At 39.1% G+C, this 22,990-nt stretch overlaps 1 protein-coding gene across 5 annotated transcripts; it reads right to left on the minus strand.

Annotated features, from left to right (window-relative positions):
• Positions 1 to 3,312: 3,312 nt before the first annotated feature.
• lrrc8aa (leucine rich repeat containing 8 VRAC subunit Aa) lies at positions 3,313 to 22,864 on the minus strand. Of its 5 annotated transcripts, none has more exons than XM_041242888.1 (5): positions 22,754 to 22,863; positions 21,341 to 21,447; positions 19,122 to 19,243; positions 8,269 to 10,432; positions 3,313 to 6,025 (listed from the first exon to the last, which is right to left on the minus strand). In XM_041242888.1, exons 4-5 carry the CDS (start codon positions 10,423 to 10,425, stop codon positions 5,750 to 5,752), a joined length of 2,433 nt encoding a protein of 810 aa, XP_041098822.1. In that variant the 5' UTR covers positions 10,426 to 10,432; positions 19,122 to 19,243; positions 21,341 to 21,447; positions 22,754 to 22,863; the 3' UTR covers positions 3,313 to 5,749. The 5 variants fall into 5 exon arrangements, with proteins under 5 accessions (XP_041098822.1, XP_041098821.1, XP_041098823.1 ...); XM_041242887.1 differs by having other exon boundaries at positions 19,122 to 19,248; XM_041242889.1 differs by lacking the exon at positions 19,122 to 19,243 and having other exon boundaries at positions 22,754 to 22,864.
• Between the last annotated feature and the right edge of the window lie 126 nt (positions 22,865 to 22,990).

Consider the following 22,990-nt stretch of genomic DNA (forward strand, 5'->3'; position numbering starts at 1 on the left):
TTAAAAAAAAAAAATTCTGCACTACTGATCTGCTGTTTCCAGTTCATCTGGAAGGGTTCCCTGTGTTTGCTTGTGGCATGGATCGGAACAGCATTTACCCAATGTATAACACAGACAAAATACACATTCAAAAGGAACAATTACAAGAGTCGGGCGTTTACATGTTTTTATTATAATTTAATATCAGAAACATAAAAAAGGGGAAAAGGATTTATAAAACTGGGCATACTCTCATAGACAATGAGGATTGTACTGTAGGGTTTATTTACGCTCTTGCCTAATACTTCACAGTAAGATGAGTTGGCACAAAACCATTCTGCACTGCTTGATAATGTTCTTGCAATCATCCAGTAATCCCTTTAGATAGTGTTTGGCAACTTAATTAAAAAAAAAAAGAAAGAAATATAGTGCACAATGTAGTTAAAAATAATAACAAAAAGAAACTATATTTCTCTACTGGTGTGAGTGACGACCAGGTTGGCACTTCAGCTAGCCAGCGCGGTCTTCAAGTGATCACAAGATGATGGGGATACAGGCGAGTCCATGTGCCATCTAGAATTCCTTTCCCTTAGCAGTTACAGACAATTCTGAAAGACAACGCTACATTATTCTTTTTACAATTACCAGAACATCACTAGTACAGTAGTCAGAATAACCTGAGAATGATAGGCAGGACTGTTGTGGATCTATGCAGGTTATAAGAATACCTGTGGCGGGTGAAACTGGTATTGAGAAAATGCCTTTATATTGGTACATAGTGCAGTAAATAGGTACTGTTCCTTCATCTGGCCTCCTAATTAAACTGCAGAAACAGGTATTCGTTTAGCTGTCAACCAATCTTTAGAGAGGCTTTTTTATTATTCCTATTAGTCATTTAGCAGACGTGACTTACAGACTTTGAGGTGAACTATGCATTGTACCCAATATACAGTATAGATAAATTCTCACAACAAATATATGTATTGAATATTCAAGACTAATAGTATAAAGACATGGAACCTATTTTGATGTAAATAAAAAAACATATTTTTACTGCAAAACTAGTATTAGAATAACTGAAACAAAGTTATTTCTTGCTAGTTTTATACATTTGCAATGGTTTTATTTCTCTAGAAAACTTGTCTTTGAACTTAAAAACAGAACGTGACCTTCAGCACTTTCAGCTGAGATAATTCAGTATAAGTCTATGGTCATTTTTCTTTGATAGTAAAACCAAAAAATGCAACACAATTTGGTACTGACAATCTAATGCAATGATAGAATCAGTATTAGGGTCTATAGAAAACAGATGCATGATTAAGATTTTCTTTTATAATTTGTAATTAACATTTTTAAAGCAATGGAATACTGTATTTCACTTGCTATTCCTGCCAACAACCTACAAAGCATTTCCACACACATATAGTCTTGGATACCCTTGATGCAGACAATGGAAGCCTCAAATTTAGTAGTTACCTATTTATGGCTTCTCTTGCATATCTTTTAAGCTGCAAGGCAGACTCTTACTGCATTGTCTTCTATGTACCAAAGCCAATACAAGCGCTTTGCAATTCTACAGTTCAGTGTCAAAATGTGCTGTTTTAAAAAGAATCTGCCTTAAGAATGACATCAGTTTAGCAGTTTTAGTTTCAGCTCCACTGTGAAACTCTAGATTTCAATCCCAGGCTAAACTTTACAAATCAGACACATAAAACAGTAAACACACATTATCCGGCTGTATACTAAAGAAATACAGACTGAAGATCGAATTAGACAGCACCTGTCAAGCAGATTTCCTATGCAATATTAAAACAGGTATTTCTCATATATTCTTATTGGCTTGCACTAGAATTCACACTGACCTTGCAGCATTTACTTGTGTTAACAAACTAAAATGTATTCCAAATAATAGGTTCTATGTTTTCCACAGCACCTATTGTATACATATTGCATTATATTAAAAAAAAAAAAAAAAAAAAAAAAATCACGCAACAGTTGTAATTATATTATATTATTAAACTAGGCTTGGGAGATGAACAGTGCTTTCAAAAGACCTGCAACTTGTACACATTAAAATAGAGAGGCGCAGAGCTGCATTTACATTAATGGACAAGTATGGTTTATTGAAAATGGTTAAAGAATGGTGTTTTGTATTGCACTCTCTGGTGCGTTACAAAATACATAACATTATTATGCACCAATATTTCACAGAGCATATGCAAGTGTGCAATTATGTGTTTCTGTACAAACTGGCGTTTTCATTTCTGCACTATCCAGTTTATTAGTCCACTGTAGTGTGCAGTAGTCTATCAGTCTTTCAGTTTAAAGTATTGTTCAAGCATGTTCACTATTAAGCAATGGTGCACTTTGTTTAAGAAAACACAGGTGTGTAAATTCAGTGCTTTCTCAGAGAATATACTGTTTCAGTTAGCCATGTAAAGTGGGAATACATTTTAACTGGCAACTAGGGAAACAAGTTATTAGATAAAGAAGTCAGCACTGGAATTCCAACACCCCCCTCTCCTCATTCCCTTCAAGCTTATCGGTTTTAAAGCAAATCAACAGCTACTTGTAGCACAGGTATTCGTGGAGGGGAAAAAAAAAGTTACTGTATGTTATTTTACTCCAAGGATATATAAGTTTGATTAATTACTGTAGAATAGAGTCGTAATACTATCTGCTGGTTTTTCCTTCTGTTGAACTTGGATATGTTTGATTTATCTGTTCGTGTTCAGGTGCACGCATGGCTCCAGTTTGGACTGCTATGGTATTGCAACGAAGCAGAAAAGTAGGGTTCTTGCGCCTGAGCACAAATCCTCTTGATCCTTCCACTTCGGGAATGTCGCAGTCTGTTGATAAACAAACCCAATAGCAGAATTACAGATCAAAGTCACACACCTATTCCAAACAGCAGTGGAGTTTCCATCAAGCCTCTTTTTTGGAGTCCATAGGGGTTTACATAAGAATCTGAATTGGAGGAGGAAGCCGGTTACAGGAGGGAAACAGAAAAGGGAGAAGGGGTGATTTGTTCATAAAAATTGCATTTACAATATGCCTTCTCCAACTCCCCCCCCCCCCCTCCCCACACCTCCACTAGTTCACAAATAGGACAGCCATTGTTTAACCCTTAACATTCCAACCACTGGGAGGCCATCTAACATAGTGCCCTGAGCTGTATTATTTGAATGATTTATAAAGAGGAGATATAATAATAATAATAATAATAATAATAATAATAATAATAATAATAATAATAGCATATATGTTAAATCTGTAGTTGATTCAAGAGAACTGAGCTGCAAAAACAAATTATGAATCACTCATGAAATTTAGTCAATTTTCAATTACCAGTCTTTTTAATGATTCAGTGTTTAGACATGGAGTGCTATTATGATGATTGGGTCTTGTTAAAACATAAAAGCTTAAAAGTATACATATATGTGTATGTGTGTGTATATATATATATATATATATATATATATATATATATATATATATATACACACACACACACACACACATATTAAAATCATACTGGCCTCAAAACTCTCCACTTACACACTACATATTTACACCGTTCTCAACTTAAGGCAAACACTGGTTACTGCAATCAGGAATAAGTGGCCAAAACACCAGGAACTGGATCCTCTGCAGTCATGGGCGTGCAAAGGGTTTCAAGCTGACCCACCTGACATTTTGGGGAATTGTAATCATAACCAGCGACTGCTGCCTGATGATAGTGAGAAGGACGATCTCAGCTGTTACACTGTGCAGTATTTAGCTTGTTTGTTTAAATAATACTGTATAAAACATTTGATGATGCTAGCTCGCTTCTAAATAAAAATAAACCTCTCTTTGGAAAGTTTGGCTGGAACACCAAGATCAATACTGCCAAAGATTCAGTGGATGATGCAGAGCCTTTGCTCAGATCCTGTGGAAATGTTGGCACCTTTCATACAACCTGGGATGGCCAGAATGGCACATGTGCTCTACATTTACAACCAAGTACATTTTACTACTGAAAACATGAACACAGGATAGCCCCTTTAAAACTGAATGCTGGATAGAAAATATATGGGTGTCAAAACAGACTTTCACAATACGCTACTGTTTTTATGCTTTGATATTTTTACACATAGTACCTATATTATAGAATACTTATTCTCTTGTTATTTTTGAAGAAGGGATTTTTGGAGATCTGGGATCTTTTTTCATACCTGATCTACTGTACTGCATAAACATAATCAGAAATACTTCCCAGCAATTTAGTGGGGTTACCCTGTGTACAAAATTCATTAAGTAAAACAAACCATGAAGGGGACATGAAAATAATGCAGTAAGCTACACTCAAAGTACACCATTAAAAATGCTCTCTTGCTATTCACATAAACACAGGCACAATATCATGGTCAAGTACTGTGAACTGCTGTGATCACCTCAAGTGGGTTCAACACAGGGCTTTTCATTTACCATTCACTGCCCCTGCCACTACCACTGCTCTAGGCATACATGCAATTTGTCATAAAGCTACAATATTATGGGATCCTCACTCCTGCTGTGAAGACTGTAGAAAACTAGTGTTCTTTAGATCAAATGTAGGTGGGACATTCCTCCCCAAAATGGACATTTTGGGATCTTCCCCACCTCACCATCTCAGATTCTTTAGATAGATGGACATATCTTGCAGTGTTTTTGGAAGACTCCCCGAATATTACAGATAACAAGCACTGAAATGGGGCCATGTTTAAGAGGTACAATCTTTTAAAAGTACTCTATATCTTTAGTAACGCGTCAACCTATTACCTACTGGTGACCACAAACGTTTATGCCATGGTGCCAAATGTAGACGACACTAATAAAAATGTATTTGTACAAGAAGATTGTGTGAATACTTTGAAAGATCTGACCTCTCAAACATGATCCCTTTTCAGTGCTCGTTTTCACACGTCAAGATAACCCCCTACCTTCACTTAAAGTTGAGGGATAATATTTTGGGATTCTTCTAAAACACTTCTAGGTACATTGAAACGCAATATCAAAATAATCTAGGCTGATGAGGTAGGGACCATTGGTCCATTTGATGTGGAACGATCCAGGTTGGTTTCTCTTTGCCACATCTGCAGCATGTTTTTGACAACCGCAGCCCCATTAGCCCCCAAAAAACAGCAATTTTAAGAGAGCCCAGACAAGGATTCAGTCTGTACTTTTGTACTGATTAAAGGCTCCAAGTTATGCAATCATGTTCTCCTGTGTATATAACCTTAGGTTACCAAAGTAAAATAATAATTTCCTCTTGAAAACCCAGTACAACTGAAAGAGAGAGAGATTTCCTCCTCATCAGTTACAGACGAGTTTCTAACTACAGAGCCGTCAAACCACCTCTTTGCGAGCTGCTCTGTAAATCTGTCCAAAGTCTGCATGGCAAGTTCATTTGGAGGTTAACTGTTGTCATGGTTGCTACATGGCAGTGTCAAAAGTCATCCCTCCGTTCCAGAGAAAGGGTTATTTCCATTTGGACTGCTGCCTTCCTTTCCCTCATGGCAGATTCCCTCCGTGCCTCCTGCTGCACTGAAAAGTGTCCGTGTTCCTTGTACTTCCAGACCCAGAGGAATAACTCCTGCTTTGGAAGCCATATTTTTGTTGTTGTTCAGACCCCCTTCTCTTTCTCTCAGACTTCCGTTCCCAGGCGGGTGGGTCATTTTTTTTTTTATTTCCCCCCCGATTCACGTTCTCACTTGCATTCTTTTTTTGCCAGCTACCTATCTGCTGCTCAAGCCTGCTCCTTGTCAGCCCTCCACAGCTGCTCCTTGACCTCAGGGGGCAGTGTGCTGAAGAGGTCCTCCTCCACAATGACGCCGCTGCGCTTCAGCAGCCGACACTCGCCGAGCTCCACGGGGAGGCACTCGAGCCGGTTCCCCCGCAGCTCCAGCTGGGTCAGGCTGGCCAGCTCTCCGATTCGGGAGGGCATGGACTGCAGGCAGTTGTTGCCCAGGTTCAGGGTCCGCAGCTTCCTACACTGGAACAGCTCGGGTGGGAGAGCCTCAATCTGAAACACAGAAACAATCCCAGTCAACTCCAGAACCTAGCGGCAACACAGTCATAGTGGACTTGTTCAATGTGAGAAAACATGTGTCCTAGAAGCAATTCCTTCCATTGCCATTTCATTATTTTTTTCTACCTGTACCAGTGAAAGTAATTGCACTGACCAAACAAGACTTTTTCTAGGTCACTCAGCTCATAAGTATTTATATTCATAACAGTAGTGTCGGCATCCAGTATAGAGAAAAAAACAAAATAAATACTTGGAAATAAAGAAATAACCACCCCAACAACATCAGAAGAATATCTTACCTCTGCCAGTTCAGCTTCCTTTTACAAGATACAGATTATTGTAAATATAAACCAAATCCAATTACAGGTATGAACAGCCAGTTTACACTTTATAGAGAGATTCCTTCAATGTTGCAGCTTTCTTTTTTTTTTTTACTGTGTATCCAAAGGCAATAACAGGATACAACTGGAGTCTCTAGCAACCCCCACCCCCAACTATGACTACCCCAAAGACACTAGCCTAGATTCACCTTAGATGCAGACGATTGACATTTTGGATGGCCTATCATGACCTAAGTTAAAATAAAATATCACCAAATGCCTTACACATACTGTACGACACACAGATTTTCAGGTAAAGGTAAGGATTGGTTACAGCGGCTCAAAAGAGTATCAGGGTATAGTATTACAAACGGGGGAGAAACTGGAGTGAACGAAAAACGGATGTTTTCTGTAGTACAGTGTTTGTGATATGCCTTCTAGGGATTAGGTATTTCACAGCGAGGCAGGTCAGTACCAGCTGTAGCAGTTTGCTTCTGAAAGCTAAAAGATGCACTGCAATGAACTATGTCTTCCAGTTATCCATTGATCCAGTGTACCACACGCAGCTGCAATGCCAGGTTTACAGACGCACACTGTCTGCTGTTCAAGGCCGTGTGTGCAATGCAGTAAAAGGTTAGACCAGGATACTGCAGCCAAAGTGGAGGCAACAGAAAACCGAGGAACTAAAAATAAAAGACACACATGGCAAGAAAAGCGATGCCAGGTTAATTCAAATGAAATGTTAAGTACTTTAGGCTCCCGCAGCTTTCTGTTAATTAATCCAACAATAATCATCATAATCGTGCCACAGAAAAACAAAACCATTGAAATATTGCGGGTAAAGTGGAATGCTTTTTATGCCATAGATGGTTTGTAGCTGTTTTGTAAATAAAACCAAATGATTAAACATGCCCTCACCGATGTCATTCTTGAAGTTTAATCCTGCCTTTGAGCTAGAAATTTTATTCGGAAAGCCTTCCAAGATCACTCTGTTACACTGTGTAAGTATTCACGTCCTGTATGTTGCTGGGCAAGAATGAGGAAGTGGATGACATGACAAACTTTTTTGCTATCTGACTTGCACATAAGTAGAATATGGACAGTTATGAAACAGCAAAGGGTCCTTGTGCAGTAAAGTATAGTACAATTTACCGTTAACCTGGCCGAACCATGAATTACTGAATTGCAAAATAATAAGTTTTATAAAACTAAACAATCTACCTCTTTAAGACAACTGAGCTGCATTGTAGCCCCAGAATACACAATCCACATGACTTGGATGCATCCAGACTCAGGGTTTCCTTTAACTAAAACAACTGTTTTGTTAGTTAAGCGAATCTTTTCGTGGATGAGGTCAATTGCGGCTTCAGTAATGCACTTCTGACCCCAAGAGAACACGGATTGAGATGAACTGAACCTCCCTAGCTTTTCAATTCCCTTCACGTTTATAATTTAGCTACCCACAGTGATGTCCGGCTGCCAGCCATTTAAACCAGATCAGCAGCTTCGGATGCTGCCACAAAGTAGCCAGTAAACACCCAATTTCTACTAGCTCTGTTTTTACACAATACCCTGGCCAGATACAACCCAAAATAAAGCAAAGGCCTTATGCAAGTACATTTCCACAAAGAGGTCCACCAAGCCTCAAGTAGTTGTCCTTTTTTCTTGGGTTACCTATGGTTACCCGTGTAACTAGATGTTTGTATGATCTCTTTTTACAGGTTTTGGCAGGCATACTGTACAGAAATTGAACACCATGATAGCAGGATAAAAAACAATGCATGCAGAATGAATGTCGAAACTGCATTCTGAATAAGAGGAGGCCTCAATAACTGGCACCAACTGTTGTGTAAGGAAGAAAAATAACAGGAGGAAAAAAACAAAACATGCAACAACATGATATGGGTAATTACTTACTCTGTTAGCAGTCACAGCAAAGTACTGCAGGCTCTGTAGGAAGCCAATGTCTGCTGGAATGGAGGTGAGATTATTGTGGCTCAAGTCCAGGAAGCGCAGTTTGCGACAGAAGAACAGTTGGCTGGGGATCTTCTCAATCTTGTTCCGGTTCAGGTAGAGCCGTTCCATGTTGGTGAGGGTGCCAATCTGGATAGGGATGTAGGCAATTTGGTTGTACCACAGTTTAAGGCAGACGAGACGGTGAAGATGCTGGAAGCTAATGATCTCCTCAATGGTCTTCAGGTTGTTGTCCTTCAGGTCAATCTCCTGGAGGTTGTGAAGGCTGAAGATGGAGTGGGGAATTCGCTCCAGGTCGCACCGGATCAGCTCCAACTCGGTCAGGTTCACCATCTTTTTTAAGCTGTTCATGACCATCAGTTTCGTGCCCTCGTTGTTGATGGACAGCTTCTGTAGGTGAACCCCCACGTCCGTCACAACCTGAGGCAGCTTGGTCAAGTTGCTCTTTAGCCTCAAGACCTTAAGCTGCTTGAGTTCCCGTAGGCCATCAATGACGATGTAGCGGTTGTTCTCCGCGCTCAAGTTACCCGTCAAGTAGAGCTCCATTAGGTTCTTCAGACTGTAAATCCAGAGAGGAATCTCTTTGATGTCAGTGAACTTGATATGTAAGGACTTGAGGCTCTCCCGCAGGAAGGCCAGAGCCGGGGCCTCAATTTTGGCCGGCGTGTGGTAAAGCCAGAGCTCTTTCAGGCTTACAAGCTGGGCAATGATTGGTGGGATGGTGACATCCGGGATCAGCTCCAGTTTCAAGACTTCCAGTTCAAGGAGGTCAAACACAGTGTCAGGGATCCCGCTCAGCATGAAGAGGTGTAGCTCCAGCTTCTCCTGGGAGTTCTTAGTGATCCTCTGCCTCAGCTTGTCCAACGTCCACTCGTTGTTGAGGTTCATTTGCCGCAGCTTGTTCTCGCTCACCTCCGACAGGAAGACAGCAAATCGTTTGGAGTAGAGGGGGTCATACTGGTCGATCATGTGTAGCATGAACGCAAAGTCATTCTTCACGTCTGGAATGTCACTATAACTGCTCTCCTCTCTGATAGACTCAAAGGAGTACTTCTTCAAGGAGCGACGCAGCATCCAGCTCAGGGTGTACATACAAATCAGCCCATAGACGACCACCAGACTGATGTAGAAGGAAGCCAGGATCTTAAAGAGGGTGGCTAAAGGGTGGGCACAGCGGTACATGCGATAACCCGTGAGGTTCTCAATATCAATAATGCAGTCCACATCAAATTTGATATTGTTCACATAGTACCCCGTGTAGCAAATGATCAGCACAAACTTGATCACTTTGATAATGGTCTGCCGGATGTAGAGTCTGTATACTATGTCCCCTTCCTCCACATGCGTGCGAAACTTCTTCACTTTCTCAAAAAGTGCCTTGGCCTGCTCCCCTTCCTTTTTGTCCAAGACTCCCGTTTCGGAGCGGTCCACAATCCCTTGTTCAAGGCGAGACTTAGTCCTCTGAAGCATGGGCACACTGGCTTCAACGTCCTCGCTCACCGAGGAAGCCTTCTTGTCCATAGAGCCGTTCATTTTCCCGAAGGCCGGCTTCGGGTCACTCTCTTCCACCACTGTCTCCGACAGGGCGCGCGTTGTCCAGGGAGAGTCAAAGCATTTGAGCAGGATGGACACAAAATGCTCCAGCTTGGAGCTAGTCCTGGGGAACTTAAACCAGAAGTTGCTGCAGGCAAGGAAGATGAGTGTGTGCAGCAACACCAAGTAAGGGAAGTATTTAGCAAACCAGTGCAGTTTGTTTTCATAACACACAGCATCCACATAGTTATACTGGTGGCGGTCCAGGTCGTACTTTATCCCTGTGGGTTCTGGGAGCTGAAGGACAGGGGTGATGGTGGAATTGGTGTACAGGTGGGTGACTGGGTCAGAAGGGAGCCTCACAGTGTCGTCACAGGTTTTGTTGACCACCCACTTGCATGGCAGGCAGATCATCTTGTCCTGGGTGACTTGCAGGGTGCCCCCGAAGACAGCAATCATCAGCATGACAATAGAGATGTAATCGGTAAAGACGTCCCACCATGGTTTCAGAATTCGGTACGACGGCTGGGTGTCAACAAAGTAACGAAGCTCAGTGATGGGAATCATGGTTTACCTGCAAATGCACACAAAAAAGGGTCGTGTTAAAGCTTTAGTATTACTAAACCACTTGACATGTTTCAAGTCAGGAGGTCACATATTAAACAAAGCAACTTGTATCAGAAGCAGCATTATATTAGAGAACATAAATATATCCAAGTCTTGGTTTTAAAAATGTATGTATGTAAAAGCACCCAAGATGAGGGGAAAATTCAATTCCAGTCAGCTTTTAAAAATACACATGGCAGAAGTTACTTGCCATTGATTGGTACAATATCGTAAAGGTGAAGGAAGGACAGCTTTCTTGTTTTCAAATCAAAGCATTAATAAATGGATGTACATAATGTAAATGTAAAACAAAGCATAACGTAATTAATATTCCAGTTATTAGTTATTTCAGACAGCCATGCAGCAAAGGCATATAAGAGTAGGCAAATGTCATAAAAATGTGTTACACATTGTACATTTTAAACAGCAGATGAAAACTTCTGTCCAGCAGATGTCTCCATTTTAAGCACCAGCTCGGACTTAAACAGTTGGCTATCCATTATTTATCCCTTCAAAATAACTTTCACCACAGGAAACCTGTTTGTTAACCATCACTTACAGTACATTCCACATAGAATGCCCTTTTAAGATGGAATTGTATTTGTAATCTACACCGATATCTTTCTGCACCTGCGCACGCGTGTCCCTAAACTGCATAAGGAAAACATTCAAACTTCAGACAAAGCTGCTGCTGTTAGAATAAAAAAAACAATACTGTACATAGACGAAGCAGAAAATGAAGCAGAGGGCTGCTAGGTGTTAAGGACCGCCACGGTATAGGAATCAAGTCTCTTTCAATTTATGCCCTGCACAATCATGTGAAGGGTAACACTGTGTCTAATTAAGCAAACACTACGTGTTCAGGTTAGGCAAATATGTTTTCTGAGCGAGAGAGAGAGGCCGGTATTCTAAATCTCTAAACATGAGGCATCTTTATGGCATCAAGAAACAGCTGATCACTTCAATCTTGAGCTTTTTATTTTTTGCTACTCCCTTTTAAAAACGATGTGAATTTGTATTTCATATACCCATTTTAGTAACTAAAGGGTAATGCAGAAGTTCTTATCCTTCCACCAGTACTCCAAGTATTTGCCTCGCCCTATAATAGTATTTGTATTGTAATCCTGAATGGTGTGACAAATACTCAAACCTCATGTTCCACTTTCTGTACCACTTTTTATATCCAGATAGCTGAGTGTTGTTTCAACCTTGTCAAAAAAATTCTAAGTCTGCATTTGGGATAAAAAGAACCAGCCGACGTTCCACATGAAGCAGCTGGAAAAAAAAAAAAAAACGTAATTATCAAAGCTACAGTATGCACAAAAACAAACATTTTGAGGTACTGTACAGCAACTGTATAAAAGTTAACTGTAGTTTTTCTTGCTCTTGCATCTCAGTAAAGTTATATAAAATTGTACTAAAAATATATATATATTAATAAAAAGGTTGAAATGATTGTATTTTTACCAAGGTCAAAAAATTTTAAAAAAAAGCTCACGCGCTTTGTTTAGGTGCTGCTGCCATCCCCAGTGTAGAACTTAAAGTTTCTGAAAGTCTAAGAGCACAAAGACTTACCACACAAGCTGACATTGTAGTCCCCCGTTCGTCCCCCCCCCACCTCTTGTTGTTGTTAAGACGTATTATGCAACAGCTCCCCTGCGATGTATAGTGCCTGCATGCAAGCGTTAATGGCAGCTCAAACCACTTCCCAAACACGCCCTGCCCCTGCAGAGTTAGTAATGCTGCTTTTCTCTACACTGGATCACACCACTAGGTCTGTCTGAAAATGTCAGCCCCTCCCTCTCCAAAACAAGACATGCACCAACGAGCCTCCTTCACTTCCTGAGACATCGTGTCTTTAAACTGCACAGGTTCTTCTTTTTATATATCTCAGGCCTATTCAGAGTAAGTATCAAAAATATTCAGAGTCAGCAGCGTGTTGAGGTGACCACAGGAAACAAAACGAGGTCAGGGCAGCCAAAGACTTTGTTTTACTACTCCTGGTTTTAAAAAGGAAAAAAAACTTAAATTATAGGGTTATACAATTTCTTAATAATTACTCTGCAATTATCTCAAAGCTCCTACTGACTGTACACCTTAGTTTTTGTTAGTCAGTACCTTGCCTTAGAGTAAATACTATTCAATTCCTTGTGAAACTATTCCTGCGATTGAATTCATTTGTGCTTTTTTTTCCCCAATTTTATTTTTTAGATTTTTTAAACAGAAGAACGTAGGAGATTTTAGGCATGGAAAAAGAGCAGTGGTTTGCTGATGTGTCCCTTAAAACATACATCAAGCCTCACGGTAAATCCTACAATGCAAATCTGACCGGCAGATATAAAATACTATATTTAACCAATGCAAGAAAAAAAAAAAACTGTTATCTTCTTAATATTGACACAGACCAAACTTACTTTAAAAGGATCAATGTAAACTTTATTATAACACAGAAAAAGTGTGGAGTACCAATAATATAATACCCATATCACTTCTAATACAACAATAAAACAATTAGCCTGATAATGCTACACTTGAAGATGTATTGACTCGATGCAAAGTGGATTCAACCACAACAGAGGCCATTACATGTCTGCCATTACAATGTGTACAGCAAAGTACCCACCTCATTGTAATACACCACCACAATTTACATATCGTGCTTTACACTGCAATTCTAATCACACACATGTTCTAGTAATGTCCCGCATTAACCATGTCCTTATTCAATCCAAATTTCACTCAATGGACAGATCTCTATTCTTAGGACTCTTTGTTTTCAGGGGTTTTTTGATCACGTGCTGTCCATTTTTTTGAGCTGACTCGGTTCAATTAAACTCCTGGAAAAGCGTTGATTGTGAAAGAGTACGATTCTGTTTCTTTGATAATGTAAAAGATAAAAAAAGACAGCTCTTTATTGTTGATTCATTGAAGTATGTTTAAAAGGTTTTATGTATTAATAAATTAAACATGTTCTGACTTACAATATTGCACAATGGAAAAGCTATGAGGTTTAATGCACAGTGCAACACTTAATTTTCTTCCCCGCCTCAACAACAGAGAATCATACAGAACACACAGGACAGAGTAATAAAACAGGGAAGAAAATAAAATGTAAGTGTATCCCTTTAACATACCAAGTAGCTGAGTAAGCTTGTGTCTATGCAATGCCCTCCACTGCAAAAACGTGGCACTGTTGATAAGAAAAACAGACAGCAAGGTGCCTTTCAGGATAACACAAGTCAGAATGTACTTTTTTATTCTATTGAAAAATGTGCAAATGGAAGCACTGTCCATATCTAAAACTCCTTGCAAGGCAAGCTAAAAAAAAACAAATAAAAGGGAACACTGGCTTGTCGTTGACATTTTTGTTTGTGTGATTTCTACTGTATTTGTGCATTAGAAATCGAGACTTATCCTGGATGCTACTGAAAACAAAAAATAGCTACTGCGAGAAACAGCACTTCCCAGCCTACAATAAGCAGGCACTGCTCCTCGCCACACCTCACCTTTGCACTGGGTGTAATGCTACTCACTTGGTTTAAGTATTTAAAGCTTGAAGTTGCAGGAAAAACAAATATCAGCTATAAAACATTTGGAAGTCTTTTGATTATCATCATCATTAAATATTCTTTTTTTAAAACTAGAAATACTAAAACATCAATAAAACTAGAACAGTGTTTGTCTAAGAGTCACAGAAACATCAGTGTGCTCCTGCAAACGGTTAAGCTCATAGATCTGTTAATAGACAAGTGTTTTCTACTTTAAAAAAAAAAAAAAAAAAAAAAAAAAAAAAAAGCCTATGATTTCCAAATTGTTCACAAGCATAGAAACAAGCATTCAACTGTGCCCCGCGCTGCACAATGAAACAGCCCCCCTCTGTGTTACTGATCCACAGGCTGCTGCTAAAATCCACAAGGTTGTGTAATCACGGCTCCCTACCCACAGAGAATGGAAAGAGGTGATGGGGTGGGTAAGAGGAAAAAACGTAGAGTAATGGGTTTAAGGTGAAAGAAACACTCTTGTATTCCTCCCAGCAATATTGGACAATCGTACACTTTTTTTGTCATCACAGAACTGCTAATTTTGATAATTTACAGAGTCTTTCTTCCCCATCCAACAAAACTCCAGCTTCCTCTGAACTATTCATAGCACTTTCCGGTGTTATTACCCTACTGCTGTTTTAGGAGCCTCTCAGATTCACACCGTATTCAAGTCTGGATACAAACAACACTTCTTTTCGTACAATAAATATTAATCAAACTGTAAACATTTCCATGTGAATTTACCTGTAGCACATTATACTTCTACAGAAGCTTTGCCGTTCTAAGGCATGACAGTAAATTCCTGGCTCAAGACAGACCTGTATTTCCTTAGGGGCTGCTGTGAATGACAAAGAGGCCAACAGGGAAGAATTTAAATGTGTTCTTATGGTGCACCGCTATACATTTTCCCAACCCATCTACATGTTTTTTTCTTTTTAAACAGCTTTGATAGCTGTGAGGTTCTTCCAGCAAGGTCCTGAATGGCTGGGGATTCTCACTTAAAACATTAACTGTTGTGTTGACAGACAGACAGGCAGCTTCATAAATCCCCAAACTGTGATCCTCTCCTGTGTTAAGGAATGCCTTTTGTAAGTTTGTCCTTTGTCTTTTAAGGAACCGACGACGAGAAATGCCTGGACTAGCATGGTCATCAGTGTAAAACATTCATCTGTGATTAACTGCTTTTCATTTGATCAAATTCAAATGTCTTTACAATGTTTCAATCGCAATTTGATTGAAGTGTGACCTGCATACCTACAGGAGCCTCCTATGTAACACAGAACCCTGTACCTGATGTCAGGTAACGCATTGCAGACACAACCTGGTGGCATGGAGGCTTCATGTGTACTGTGTTTAGATATATTTTGATACTCTACCTGCATGTAACACAATTGATACCAGTAGCACTAGGAGTCCTGGATTAAAATTTTAACTAAATATAACCCAATATAGATTCTTTCTTTCGTTCACTGAGCATCTTCTGTGAGAAAGCACACACAGATGCTGGACATCAGAAAGTGGTTTGCACCACTTGTTTCCCTCAACAGCTTGTTAAAGATCAGCAAACCTAACTCGTTTTATCACAGGTAGAAGTTTCCTACCAAGACAATGTAGTCGAACAAAGTGCACAGTCCTATGGTAGTGTTTGAGCCCATTTTTACTTTAATTGTATTTGACACAATGCCAGATTTATTTTAACAAATTTATTTTTATTTGCTTAAACAGATTCTCACTAATTTAAACAAATGCAGACAGGTCTTTTTTATTAATTGATTGACCTGTTTTGCTGATAAATAATCTTTGACCTTGAGAACACTCCTCACACAGACACTGGTCACCTGGGATCTCAAGGACTGGCCGACAGCATGAAACATGATTCATTCTGACCGGTTTTAAAAAAACATTTTCTTGTTCTTCTTTCTGCCTGGTTAGAAAAGCTGTTAAAAATATGTGAACTCAGCAGTTAACAGTAAGCCTTTCTATCTCAAGGAAAACGGCTTCTTTGTCTGAGAGAACTTTAAAAGGGATTTCAAGTCCTTGTAAAAAAAATATTCTCCGCCACTGGCAGAAACCCCACTATGGCCCCCAGTCGCCCTGAACATTAAACAGCCACAGGGAGAAAAAAAAAAGACACTTGGGCCACTTGCAAAAACCGACCAGTACAAACCGGAATCGCAGACTCATTGTCTGGCTTGCTCAATTACTCCCAGATTGTTATGGGAGCATCTATTCTCTGAAAAACAGCACTGCTGAAATCAACAAGCCTCCCACGTCCAAACGTACCAAAGCCATAGGCAGCAAACTGCATTTCCTTCTGGGAGAGGGGGAGGGGTGGGGGGTATAGTGAAGCTTACTCAGTGACCACCCAGCTAGACATATTTCTTTCTCATAGTTTCACAGACAGACAATAAACACAGGCTGCTATGTCTAGAGATCTAGTCCTAAATATGTGGCTGTAAAATAAACCTTTGGACATAACATTATCGTCACTGTAAACTTTTGGTTTCGCCCTGTTAAGCATTTAATTTACTGTGTAAATATTACCACTGAAATGGAATAAAGATGAGACACCCCCCACCCCCACCCCCCGGGATAAAACGTTAACTATTTCTCATGCCAGAAGGCCAGTGCTGGCGTGATAAAAATAAAACAGCCCTGTCTATGTCCTTTATACAAGACACGAGTAAACAAAGTAAAGACAATGTCTGACGGCCTTGGTGACGCTTACATTTCTTGTTGTTGGCGTCGTTGTATATTTGTGTCTCTTAAACTCCAGACTTCCTATACCAGTTCACTCTTGTCAACACCCGTCAGACTAAACATCTCGATTGACTAAGTGAAAATTAAGGAAGGGGCTACAACAAAAAGGTGTATCCAGCACAATCTGTGACGATTTAAAAAATGACTCTTAAATGGACGAACCACAGACCAGACATCACAGGTCTTTAAAGGGAGTCTATTGCTAAATGTGTGTTTAATTAAATCCATGGCTGAACATGTGACACGGCAACAACTCTACATTCCTGTGTTGCATGGTCACCCGTACATGGATTTTAATTTAAACCTTAAAAAAAAGTGCCTTTAGCATAACACTCTTGTTCTCTTGGCTGTACATTACAGTGTTACTGCAAATTGTAACAAATTAAAATGGAAACCTACTAACATTGCTTTTACATTAAGAACAATACCATCACCAACCTTTTTTTCCTTCCTCCCTTAGAAAGCATGCCAGTGCAGTTTTGTATACAAAACACAAATCAGCATGATTTTCAGAAGGGGTAAACTAGGTCGCAAAACGATTTTTAAAGCCTGACTAATGTAACAACATCACTTGATTGAGATTTTTTAAGTGCCGACAAGTCAATACACGACTAATTTCATGTAAACTCTTTGAAAGCCATATACTTCGTGACCCGGGTCAGGTTTTAGAAATCACTTTGCATCCTAGTTCTTATTTTGCCCCTTTTGAAAATCATGCTGAATGTGTCAATTGTCTGACTCAGAGAACAGACCTAGCTAATTAAATCTCATTACGTTTATTAATTAAGCAACTTTTCCCCATGAAAAGGCACTTTTAGCTGCACCACCGTTCATGTTTGTGTTTTAGCCTGCCAGCATTCTCTTTGTCTTCAAATGGGAAATGCCAAATGCATGTATTTTCCCTCCAGGTCTATAAAAGGTTTAAATACCAACTACAAACATCCTCTTGTAATTTGTATTAATCAGGCACTCTTCTCAATTAGAAATCTGATCTGATCCGAGATGGGCACTAAACAATGAATTTCAGCAGACTGTCGTAATTTTCAATAGGAAACCACATCCTGTGAAGAGAACCATTAGGAGAAGGTCTTGGTATCCCAGGCAAATCAACAATGCTGCCATTTATAACAGTCTATAAAACCTGGTGTCATGTAACAAACTGTTTCAAGATTTGAGACTGGTAGCAGAAATACAAATCCAGTAACAAAAGCTGTAAAATTAACTTTTTTTTTTTTTTTTTTTTTTTTTTCGATTAAAAAAAAAAAAAAAAACGTAAAAAATAATCTGCATGAATATATGGAGGCTGTGGTTTGCATAGGCATTTGGGAAATTGATACAGTACTAACAGCAGCTGGGAGATGACTGCAAAATAGCTTTGATGCTGAGTTTAGCATTATACTGTACTATAGATGGGTTGTTACAAATACATGCTGTACAAAAGCTCTGGTTTACAAATATCTATAAAGCAAGGGCACACGCCTTTGTGCAAATCAATAAAAAAAAAAACAATGTGCTAGATACTTGAGTTGAAATAACCAACTGCACACAATGCTTTTGCAATCTGTCCAGGTTATTTATGTTGAAAAGGCAATGATCCAGAGAAACCAATTAAACAGGACTGAAACAAAGAAGGTTTTCCATTATATTAACTCTAAAGTATAAGATTCCCTCGTGTCCTTGTTATTCATGCATCCTCAGAGCTATCCACGGTCTCCGTTTTCCCTTTTTCATTTGTTTAACCAAAAATTACTATCTATCCAGCCAGCTGAGCACCTGTCTTCTGTTCAAACAGTGTCTTAGTTTAACCAATAACATCATGGTGGCTAAAGTACTGCTGGGAAATAAAGTACAATGAATGATTAACCTTAAAAAGAATAAGGGATTCTGTTCTTCTGTCCTAACAAAGTTTTATCAAATTTGGGTGTGCAGTTCCCAAGATGTAGCTTTTTATAGTTAAGCCAATCAGGGGTTGCGATCATGAAAGTAGATTACATGACAGCATGTATTACAATGTAGAATAAGAGAATGACAGGGTATCAAATTTAAACCAATATTTTTTTTATAAGATATTTAAAACAATATCTTATTAAAAGCTCATCATCTCAGAAACACTCCCATAATCAAATTCATTAGAACATGGAATAATGCCATAATAGAAGAGAATTCCAGGAAAAAACAGCAAGAGTTTGTGTTATTCCAGTTACTTTGAAACCAGCTGGAAAAAAAAAGTTAAAACAGCCATGCATGTTTCCTTGCTCCTGAAATATTTACATCCACGTAACCTGACTTTTATACCCTGCCCTTGATAAAAGCATAAGCTACTGAAATCCTTTGTTTCAAGCATGGCGCACTCACCCCTGGCGGCTGTGCTATCTGTATTCCAGTGCCAGGTGCTGTAAACGTATGACGTCCCTGTGTGTGTGAACCCGACAATTTCGAGGGACCCTGCTCTCCCTCCGCGCCATGGGAGCAGATACCTGTTCTGAAGCAAAGGAGGAGAGGTTAGAGTCAGACTGAAGAGAAGGCAAGAAGCCGAGGATAAGCATTGTTAGCATTCGGAAAAGGTGAAGGAGGTGGGCTTTCAGGGATTGTTATTAAACTGCAGGTTTGATCACAGGGAAGCACACTGAGCAGCACATTGGAGTATAGTTGTGGCTAGTAGTGTATATCACAACTTAAATCAATTTTGAATCTGTGTAAGTGTTGTACAGCTATTTGTTAATTGCCAATGTTAGTTTTATTAACATTAGAAATAAAGAACCATACACACTTTACAGAAAACAAGCTGCCTCAGCCCACCAACTTACAATGATGATTAACCATCCATCAAACCACCCAGATCCTCATGCACGGCACATTATACCAAACACACTGTAAACACAAGTAAAGGAAAGCATGCGATGCCATTTCTCTGAATCTTTACTGATTGAAGTCGAAGTCCTCCTGATTACTGAGGCATAAGTAGGTCAACGTGGCCTTTGACGACTTGCGTGCTAAGAGAGTAATCGTATCGATTTTCAACAGAGTTTCTTAAAGAAGTGAAGACAAAACATTGGTGTCCCTGTCCGCACTATTCCCCAACAAGAGAAATTAAAATTTAGAAAAACCTTGTTCTGCGGGTAAACATATTCTAGTTAATGTGTGCTTACACAGGTACCCTGTACACTACACAGATCTAATCCATACCTGCATATTTGTACCACTAAAATATTTAATTCAACTTTAGTCAATTAAGCCTACTTTTTTCCCCCCCACTATGTGGGAAAAGAACATCGTTTAGTTACTTATTCAGAGAAAGTGAAGGCAGTGTAAATCTAATCCAGAAAGATACTAGTATTAACAAGACAGGTTCCTTATCAAGTCTCCACCCCCCACACCTCCTCAAGGGCTCTTTCACTGAACTTTACAGAAAGACTACCCTAGGATAACTAATAGTTTCAGTGTCTTATACCGAACAACACTGCTCATAGATATACAGATCAGTATATTCTATTAGTTTAGTAGGGCCTATATATTAGCACATTCACTCCCACTTTTAAAATGTTGCTAATGGCAAACAGGCTGCCAATCATTGTTCTTAAACTAAAGCATATTGCCCTACAGCACTGCTGCTCACTGCAGTGTCGGTGCAGTCACCACTATAGAAGCTCGTTTTCTTGCTGGTGTATGAAGCATGTTTAAAAATGCATTTGATGTCATCCATGGTTTCCTATCACTTTTGAATAAACTGCTAGCGAAATACAACAACTTTTACATTGGGAACATTATAATCTGCAAAGCCTTCCACAGGTTTAGTGTTGTTGAAATTCACATTGTGTTACCAACCGACTAAAATACAATAATATTGTGAGACTACATCCACATGTGACCGCCCTTCGAGTAAATCTCAGACACAATAGCGATACATGGCATATGCAGTTAATTTAATACAACATCATTACAACAAACACTGGATATTATAATCTAACTGTGCCACAGATGCACCGCTATTTATATCATACAAATGTATGGGCTAACTTGTTACAGTATATTGACACCTGGTTAAATTAAACCGTTTAATAATATGCCAGTGTATGCCTGTACTTTTGTATGCAGGACATGGGTATGTATGATAACAATGTAGTGTACGACACACTGGACAGATATACTCTTTCGTTTTAAATAGGTCATATATTTCGTGCTTTAAACAACAACTGAAATCCCTTCTCCAATAAATTAAGAAATACAACAGCTATATATATATATATAGTTGAGGTTGGTTGTACCTTCATGTTACCACGTCGAATAAAAATGCATTCTTGTACAATCGGTTAATTTGGGGGAATCGCTTACATCTGCTTCTTTCGGGTAGCCCTCATTTTTGTTAATGTAAAGTTGTCCGAGACCAATGTTACTGTTTCTCAAATACCGGTATCGCGCAGCATTATTAAAAAAATCAGCACCACCCCATCCATTAAAAAGAACAGTCGCATTAACAGTCACCGAAAATTATACGTTGTTAACACATAACTGAAAATATTATTTTAAAGATACGCATAGAATAGAACTGAAAAGATTACAAATCGCTAACTCACCGGTTTGCTTGAAATGTGTCCCTTCTTTTTTTTCCCCTCTTTTGTCTTTCGGTGGTGCAGTTTTCACCGTCCACTATCCCTCCCTCACTGCACCTCCACCCAGGAAGCTGTCACAGACAAAAAAAAAAAAAAAAAAAAAAAAACAAAAAACAACACTATTCTTCCTTCAAACATCTCCTGTTTTAACCGCTAGTATTTTAACGGACTTGGTGTTTATTTACAGAATGAAAAAAAAAAAAAAAAAAAATGTAATCACATGTAAAAAAAAAAAAAAAATCAGCAAACGAACAAAGTGTCACTCAAGTCAGCAAAAAATTGCATAACACGCAACGTGTTTATGGGTGCAGACATCTTTGCTAAGGTATCGAGGTAGCTGCCGTTTTTCAAAGTGGAATATAAGCGTTGGATGCCATCTTTGTGAGTGGCATAAAACACCCTACTTGAGGCACTTTGTCCCAGTCACGTTCAGTTAACCTTAAATACAATTAACTGTAGCTTGTTGACTAAATTACTCGACATTGTATTCTTCTGAGCATTCCAGTTCACAAGCAACTACTGTTGACAGCCCAGTTCGTTTCCATTGTCCAAAGCTTGGGAAACACATTTCATGCCTACAGTCTATGAAACCTTTTAGCCTCTAGGATACTCTGGCACTGCTCGCAAAAATGTAGGATACCATGCATTAAATATCTTACCCTGTTATACTGCTGCCCAGGGAGTTCAATTGAAACCAAGAAGTGCATTGCCTTGCTCCTAATGCTATGTTAATATAATAATTATGGTTAGACAAACTGAGCACTGTGGTTAGGGTGGTTTATGTAGACTGTAGTGCATTGCACAGTAAAAGCACTTCGCTGCTTTATTATGTTGTACAGTACAGACACTTTCCTTTCTAATATAAGAATAGTTCGACATTCTATTTGTGCTTCAGCCTTCAGCACATTTTCACGACTTAATTCTTATACCAACAGTTCTGCCCAAAGTATTTGTTAAAGTCGTTTGGTAATTGGGAATATAAATCCGTTTTCTACCCTTGTATGTATGACACACTACAATGAGAGCAATTCAAAGTATACACCGCACTCTTGCGGCGTGACCTGGACTGGAGGAAGATGGGCAGGCGATGATGGTGAATCTGTACAGCACTGTTAATATATGAAGTACTGTTATACTGGTGAAGTTGTATTAACTCGTACTATAGGGTTATTTTTCAATGTCTTTTTTCCGATATTATGCAAGACAGAACAATAACATTTTTAAAGTAAAACAATACATGCCGAGCAACACAAAATACAGCAAAGCATATCCAATGACTATCATACTACTACACGAAGCACATCCCAAAAAAACACAAAGACAGTAGACTTTGATACAATTCCTTAAACGAGTCTTTAAAAACTACCAAAGCATCACCTGTGCAGTTGTTCACTTTTTAAAATGAAAAAAGGCGAACGGAAATCCTTCGAACGTTAGGTAAAATACTCTTATTAATTTAATGAACATGTACCGCTCATTGAAACTTGTTATTCGCTTTTAAATAGCAATACTCTTCTTGCAGGCTGCCCTGGCTGTATCAAAATGAATCTCACCAAATTGCTGAGGCTGCTGTGATTGGTCTGTTCTGGGACATCCTAGTCACGTGATTAGGGT

Source organism: Polyodon spathula, unplaced genomic scaffold (assembly GCF_017654505.1).
Source record: "Polyodon spathula isolate WHYD16114869_AA unplaced genomic scaffold, ASM1765450v1 scaffolds_1438, whole genome shotgun sequence".
Lineage (NCBI taxonomy): Eukaryota > Metazoa > Chordata > Actinopteri > Acipenseriformes > Polyodontidae > Polyodon > Polyodon spathula.